The sequence below is a fragment of the Adiantum capillus-veneris genome, chromosome 30, assembly GCF_014529385.1.
Source record: "Adiantum capillus-veneris isolate H3 chromosome 30, ASM1452938v2, whole genome shotgun sequence".
NCBI classification, from domain to species: domain Eukaryota; kingdom Viridiplantae; phylum Streptophyta; class Polypodiopsida; order Polypodiales; family Pteridaceae; genus Adiantum; species Adiantum capillus-veneris.
Window position 1 is genome coordinate 80,935,545 of NC_140960.1, and position 7,167 is coordinate 80,942,711.

A 7,167-nucleotide genomic window follows, 5' to 3' on the forward strand; every position below is an offset into this window, starting at 1 on the left:
ATTTTCTACCTAACTACTTTATATTTAGATGCTTTCTAAACTTTGTTTGAGAAAATACTATTTGGAATTTATTTGAAATGGATGTTGTCTGTTTTAAACTTGTCTTGGTGCCGATTTGAGTTTGTTTGATTCTGATCTGATATTGGTACACAAGAAAGACATTACCAATAGTTTGAGATGATGAGGTGATCCCCAGAGATATATGGAAGTATGAAGTATGTGATATCGCAGTTTGCAGGCATTGCACTCCTTGCCATGAGCTTTACAAGCGGAAAGGCCTTGTAAGGCCGAGAGGAGAGTACAATGAGCCGCCTTGGATTCCTTACCACTACCTTGTTCACTTGGGAGATAATGCCAATGTTGTACATTACTACCTCAAAGATGGGTTGACTCAGCCACGTTTTTTACCTGCCCAAAGGACAAAGGCTATAGAGATGCCTTCTCTTTTTGCTGACTAAAATAGAAAAAATATTGAGTTGTATTTTCAAGCATTTTTTTATAAGCCAAAAACGCTAATTGGTTGAAATAAGGTAGTGGACGCTCATTTAAATGAAGAGTCTGTAAATCTAATGATAGACATGTCTTGAGTTTTGAAATATGTAATGTATGTTCATTTATCAACGAAAGGATTTTGGGCTACCTTTGAAAGCATGAAACGTTGAGAGCCGAAGAGGTTAAACAATAAAGCTTTAAAGGCTCCACAAATCCCAAGAGTCACCTTTTCATTTTGAGAAGTTCTTTCAACCGTAGAATTGGAACTTGAGGTGATAGACTAAAGTTGTCATTTTTGTTAGTTCTAACTTTAAGGAAGGGATCTATCCTTAGAGCTTTAATCTTTAGAGATTTTTATTTTATTTTTAGAGATTTTAAAGCTAAGTCTAGAACTTAAGGATGCAAAACTTTTAAAGTAAGGTCTTCAACGATCCAATAAGGACCTAGAGTTCTTTTTTTAAGTGAAAAGGTTACATGCACCCACAGGTACAGGGAGGGTCACTCCGAAACGCTAGAGTTTTATGACTTAGAACTTTAGAGCTGTTAGAGTGGAATTTACAGCTTAAGGATCTAAAGTTTTGAATTTGTAAAAGAGGCTCTAGAGCTTAAAGATGTAGAATTTTTAAAGTGAGGTCTAGAGCATAGGGCTCTAAAGCTTAAGGTGTAGAGCGTAAGGGTGCTTTTTTAATACAATTCTCTGTGCCTATGTTTTTTAGAAAAAAAACTCTTAAAGATACAGAAATTTTAAAGTGGAATCTAAACTCAGATCGAGGAAAATTATATAAGTTGATCGCATTACACAAAGCATATGAAAGGGGACTTGAAAAATATGCCTGGCAGGCCTGGTGATTTTATCACTTGTTTATAAAATGTCACCATAGACTACTCAAATGGCTTGTTACTGGTAAAACCCGCCAAGCAAGAACTAGCACCTACTATTGATTATGGGACCTTACCTCTATGTGTTCTCATGTATTCGTTTTACTATGTGGCAAGCACATATCACCTAATGCTTCACTATGCGTTCTTGTGAGAATTTGAACGAGTAGATACAAAGCATGGAAAAGGGGGTAGGAATATTGATAGATGCCTCTAATACATTCACTCCTGGGCTGTTTAGATGCAAATTCTCTACAATGTCATCAATGCCTTTTGCGATGTTTGGTGACGCCAATAGGCATAGTTTGGTGGACAACAAAGCATGCATAAGTTCTCAACTTCTCATCAATCAAGCATGGAATGCACAAAGAAGCACTTGCACACACTCAAGAACATCACTTTTAAAGCTACTCTATTCTACAAGGAGGCTACTTCTCCCTTCTGGAGGAACATCTGCACCGGAAAGCAGACGAGAGAAACATCAAAGTTCATTTGCAGCCTGTTTACCCCATTCCATGATGATATGAACACCTGTGGTATATTAGACTTATGGATATTTCAGCCTTGCTTGCTTTGAAAAGACATGTAGGGAGGGTATATCCTGATGACACTCAAAAGGATATATGTTCCAATGGCCATTGATGTCTGTTCCAATGGCCCCAGAGCAGTTCGCACATTGCATAGATATGATGGGCATAGGGTGAAGCTACAGTCAGAATGGCAGCTTCATTGCAGCCAAATCTGTGACCGTAGCTATATTAGAACTCGTCATCATCTTATTGAGCTGCTCCTGCCCAGGCCCATTTAATGCTTTATTCTCAGGATGCATATAGAGTCTAGACAAAGATAAAAGCCACGCCTGTACCCTAGACGCTTATGAAAACTATTGGGAGAGGATTACTATGAGCTCCACATCAATCCATAGTCCTGCCCCATATACCATCATTCTTCCAAACCAATACCCCTTTCAGACTTGTAACTATGTCTGCTGTAGATGTTGAGAAAGTGAAAGCAAGCACGATACACCCTGTCCAAAGCCAATGATCTGTCTCAGGTTTGCACTCTTAACTCCATGACTCCATTATCCGTCTTTATACCCAAATATGATTTCTTCTCTCATCACCAAGAAGGGATGTCCTTATACACATCAAGAACAAGACCTGTTGGCAAAAAAGTTGCAAAATGTGAGACAACGCTTGCACCCGCCGGCTTTGCTTATTTTGAAATAGCAAAGGTCCAACAGGAAAACACATCAAAATCAACCGTCCCATTGCTCAATTTTCCTTTCAAATAGTAGTCATGCATCTTAAATGGGCAAGGATCACAATAAGGCATCCCTCACGGAGAGTTCGGGGAAGACAAGCCCAAAACTTGTAATAGGGAAGAGATGGAATTTCTCAAGGAGGAAAGAAAGGCCTCAGCTCATGGTTCTTGTTGGTAATGCCACAATCCTATAACCTCATTGTATACCTTAATACAGATATCAATGGGCCCCATGATGGTCTGACATAAGAAAAGAAGATACAAGGAGTTTCTGAGTTGAACTCTTCACTTGAGCCTAACAACACCCTGGGGAACTTCAAGCACTTGCGACCTACAAAGCTTCCACGGTTCATTGAAGCACAGGCCAACACTCAAATTCTTCCTTCCGAAGATTTGTTGTAGCATAGCATAACCAAAAACACCATCAGATACTTCAGTATTAGCAACATAACATTTCCTATTAGCCTGTTTTCTTTCATGCAGAAGCCAGTGCATTCAGTTGTTTCAGTTTTACGACTTACGCTTTTTGTTCTTCGTGACTGCACCACCCGTGTACTTTATCTGTGATTTGACCACTACCTAGAAAATAACATCACAGGGGTTTGTAATCAGATCGATGAGGGAAGATAAGAAAGAAGTATTGATCCAAAAGCCGAAGCTAAAAGCACAGTGTTGATAGGCAAGAAATACAGTCTCCAATGCAACTCTCCTGTGCAGAGACTACCTATTGTTAGTGATCAATTTGGAGCTGGAAAATGAGTAAGAGGAGCTGTCAACAAGGTCACTCACCCTGTTGCGTCCGCTTAAGGAATTCACAGCCCTTGCTCAAGTAGTCAGAGCTGCGACAATCAGTTTCGCTATCTTCAGTGACTGATTCTGAGGGAAAGTTTGCGAAGGTGTTGGTACGTTTGTCACGAGGGGTGATTGAAGTTGCAAGACTCGGAGTGTCCTTAAAAATCTTTGCATTCATTGCTGCAGCACCTCTGAGAGCTGCATTAGTGTCAATGGGCAGGCACACTGTTTATCAGATTGAAATCATAGACGAGTATATTATGATGTCTGAAGTTCAACATGTATATTTGGTTAGAGAAATGCCATTTTTCTACAGTTAACCAAGTCATGTTTTTATTGTCATCTTGGGCAACTTTCATTAGTATCTTGAGTACTTAAAAGTGTTATTTAGCCATGTCATTAACACTTGACCCTGCATCATACCCCATCTCCCACCCATCCTTTCTACATATCAAAATTTTCAAATTTTATATCACAATATATCTTTACCCTTATTTGCAAAGATAACAGCAATCAATGCCTCCAACAGTAAACAAGTTCGAAATCGACAAGCAAATTCATACCAGTTGCAGCAGCAGCAGTCAAGGTCATAATATCACCAGGTGTTTTGACACTCATGGCTGAGCTGACCATGGAAGACATTTGAGCCGGTGCAGCCCCCATGCTCTCTGCTACCTCTACACAGTGAGCTGCCACAAGTGCAGCAGCAGAGGCAACTGCCATGCTGGTCTTGCTTTGCTCATTATCAGCTTCAGATGTGGCCTTTGCTGCTGCTATTGCAGCTACAGCAGCTGCGACACCGGCAACAGATATGGCTGCATGTACGCATGCATTATGTGCTCGATTGGCTTCCTTCTTCTTCTCTTTTGTGTCTTTCAGCCATCGTTTTATAAAGAGTTCGCGAAATGGATTCCTCGCTGCACTGAAGCTGCGGCAAAACTGCAACACAAGGGAGCTGTTAGGCTGTTTCCGCAAACAATCTTCAAAATTCAGGAGTTTGTGGGCATCAGGAGAGTAGAGAGTCAAAAGGTCTCATCATTTCACCACCATTACACTAACCACAAGAAGTTTTGGACATATTCTCACAAAAATTCCCACTTTGTGACTTACCTCAACATCATGAGCTTCTCTGAGGGAGGCACCGCATACCTAGCTAGGTACGATTGGGGGCAGGGGACCGCCGGCCCGGTGGGCACCGCATACCTAGCTAGGTACGATTGGGGGCAAGGGACCGCCGGCCCACCGGGCCGGCGGTCCCTTGCCCCCAATCGTACCTAGCTAGGTATGCAGTGCCTCTCGAGCAGAAGCTCATGATGTTATTCATTGTATGAAAAGACTCCATTTTCTACATGAGAAAATTTCAAAGTCTTCTTGTGAACGTGTTGCCATTCCACAACTTATGTTCATGCAGTTTAGCAAACATATTGATTAGTAATGTGTTGCAAGCACATGTAAACAGATTGACAAGTTGATGGATGAGAGAATAAAGCGAAGCTGATTTGCAGTAGCATGTGGGTAGAGTCCAAGGGATATTTAACCTCAACTCAATTCATGGAAGAGTATATTGAAGAAGACATGAAAAAACCTGACACAAAGCTTGTACATAGCATGTAGCAGGCTCGAAAAATCTTGATAGGTATGTAGTAGAGGAAATGACTACTAGAATGCAACAAAGAAGAGAAACAATGAGTATGACAAAAGCCCTTGCACTACGAGGTCGAGCAGTTCAAACTTGTGCCCTTCTACGTCCAGGATGTGGGTGGGATCATTTCACAACTAACACCTTTGGGTTCACTTGGTGTGTTGCATAGGCAGGGGATTTTCCATTGTTGATTTCAAGTAAATGATGCATTCCATATATGGCATGGGTTTAGGATCATTATCTCATATAATCAATCCAGGCACTTTGTCTACCTGTAGTGCCATTCCCTGTTACAGATACTCACGTTTGAAACACGGAACGGGAACTTAGAATGGGAACGGGGAACGGAGACCTGAAAACTGCCATTCCCTGTTACTATGCTTCAAAGTTCCAACGCCACAGAATGTTACTGAGCAGACAACATGGTTTCCCCTTCAACAAATCTAAACAAGCACCAGTATTATCCTCTTTCTTTCTTGGCACAAAGCCCAATATGTCCAACTCCCGAAATCAAATGTGTATGCTAATTGATGGCCAATCAGTAGGGCATTGATGACCAATCAGAAATTCTCTCCTCCATGGCTGATTTTTGCTAGTGAAGCTCTTCTAACAATAAGGAGTCCTTGTTCACCATTACAAAATTTTCACCACTCAAATTCAAAGTGCTTCCTATGCACGCTCTAAAAGAGTGAGCGCTACGACAACACACGAGATCACAGACTTCACATCTGAAAAGCAAGTAACAGCTTTATGACCAGTCTGAACTTGGCCAGTAACTGTCACAAGAAGTTTTGGACAAATTCTCACAATAATTCCCACATTGTGAGTGAACATCATGAGCTTCTGTGAGGGAGCCACTGCATACCTAGCTAGGTACGATTTGGGGCAGGGGACCGCCGGCCCGGTGGGGGGGCCGGTCCCACCGGGCCGGCGGTCCCCTGCCCCCAATCGTACCTAGGTACGTGTGCGGTGCCTCTCGAGCAGAAGCTCATGATGTTATTCATTGTATGAAAAACACTGGAAAAGACTCCGTTTTCCTACATGAGAAAATTTCTAAATCTTCTTGTGCATGTTTAAATTGGATAACACTGTCGTATAAAACGAATTCTGCATATTGAAAACGAAGCGGAGAATCATACCCTGAGTTCATCGCCCAGCACACGAGGAGTATTGGGACTGCTGCCAATGTAGTTCACAGAACCACCGCTAAGAAACTCCATGGGCTCTTGCGGAGTTTCCGGGGCTTGAAACGCAAAGCTACGCAAGGGCCTGCACATGGGAAGATCCTCCTCAATGTTCTCTAGAGGTTGTGGAAAGGGCAAGTGCAGAGAAGTCTCAATGAAGTGGGACTCATCTCTGTTTGGAATGGAGAGGCTAGTAGGAAGAGAGGAGAAATCTGTTGGTTTCATGATCTGGGTGGGCAGCTTATAGCTTGCAAGGGAGAAGAACAGGGGAGGCAGTAAGAGATATTAATGTAGAAAACTTACATTCGGAGAGAATTTGTGAAGCCTGGGCTAAGAGCATTTGGCAGAACTTCAGCATATATAGCCTAGGCTATCACAAGAAGTTTTGGACAATAATTCCCACATTATGACTTACCTCAACATCATCAGCTTCTTTCAGGGAGGCACAGCTCCTCTGTTTTGTTTCGGAAATTAGAATAACTCGAGTGCCACCGCGAATCAAGCTTGCGTTGTCATGCACTCACACAATGTGAGTATTCTATGGATTTACAGCTAAGCTACTTCAGGGTATAATTGTAGGTTTTAAAGGCTGTTGTTGCCTATCATGAATCTTGAAGACTCATGTAATATTGTGGGTGCCTTTATGCAGAGTATTGTATTCTTGAAAGCTCCCTTTCATATCTCCACAGTACACATCACAAACAAAAGACTTCACCAAAGGGCAATCAGAAAGCTAACATCATTTGCAAGTAATAATACCTTGGTGGGTCTGGCTCTATGTTGTCCTTCTGTAGAGAATCTTGAGTGGATAGTAGGCTAGGCTTAATATATATTGTACAAAAGGGGAGGCTGTTTTCTTCGTTGCTTTGGTGAGGTAGGCCACCTTTGAGGCAAGGCTTCGCATCAATGGGTAGC

At 41.9% G+C, this 7,167-nt stretch overlaps 1 protein-coding gene across 5 annotated transcripts; it reads right to left on the reverse strand.

Annotated features, from left to right (window-relative positions):
- Positions 1 to 1,494: 1,494 nt before the first annotated feature.
- LOC147418288 (VAN3-binding protein-like) lies at positions 1,495 to 6,926 on the reverse strand. 5 transcript variants are annotated; one of them, XR_015187315.1, is made up of 6 exons: positions 6,668 to 6,921; positions 6,208 to 6,337; positions 3,990 to 4,365; positions 3,424 to 3,624; positions 3,156 to 3,343; positions 1,495 to 2,531 (listed from the first exon to the last, which is right to left on the reverse strand). XR_015187315.1 is itself a non-coding variant. In XM_086507232.1 (6 exons), exons 1-6 carry the CDS (start codon positions 6,475 to 6,477, stop codon positions 2,491 to 2,493), a joined length of 987 nt encoding a protein of 328 aa, XP_086363358.1. In that variant the 5' UTR covers positions 6,478 to 6,921; the 3' UTR covers positions 1,495 to 2,490. The 5 variants fall into 5 exon arrangements, 3 of the variants coding, with proteins under 3 accessions (XP_086363358.1, XP_086363356.1, XP_086363357.1); XM_086507232.1 differs by having other exon boundaries at positions 3,156 to 3,213; positions 3,303 to 3,343; positions 6,208 to 6,921; XR_015187314.1 differs by having other exon boundaries at positions 3,424 to 3,606; positions 6,208 to 6,926.
- Between the last annotated feature and the right edge of the window lie 241 nt (positions 6,927 to 7,167).

Bases quoted from the DNA above. Each gene is read 5' to 3' on its own strand.
- LOC147418288 (XM_086507232.1), bottom strand. From the start codon at position 6,477: ATGAAACCAACAGATTTCTCCTCTCTTCCTACTAGCCTCTCCATTCCA. The intron at 3,625-3,989 runs GTATGAATTTGC...ACACTAATGCAG, and splicing joins GACTGCTGCTGCTGCAACTG to CTCTCAGAGGTGCTGCAGCA. The intron at 3,214-3,302 runs GTGCTTTTAGCT...GTTATTTTCTAG, and splicing joins ATTTCTTGCCTATCAACACT to GTAGTGGTCAAATCACAGAT.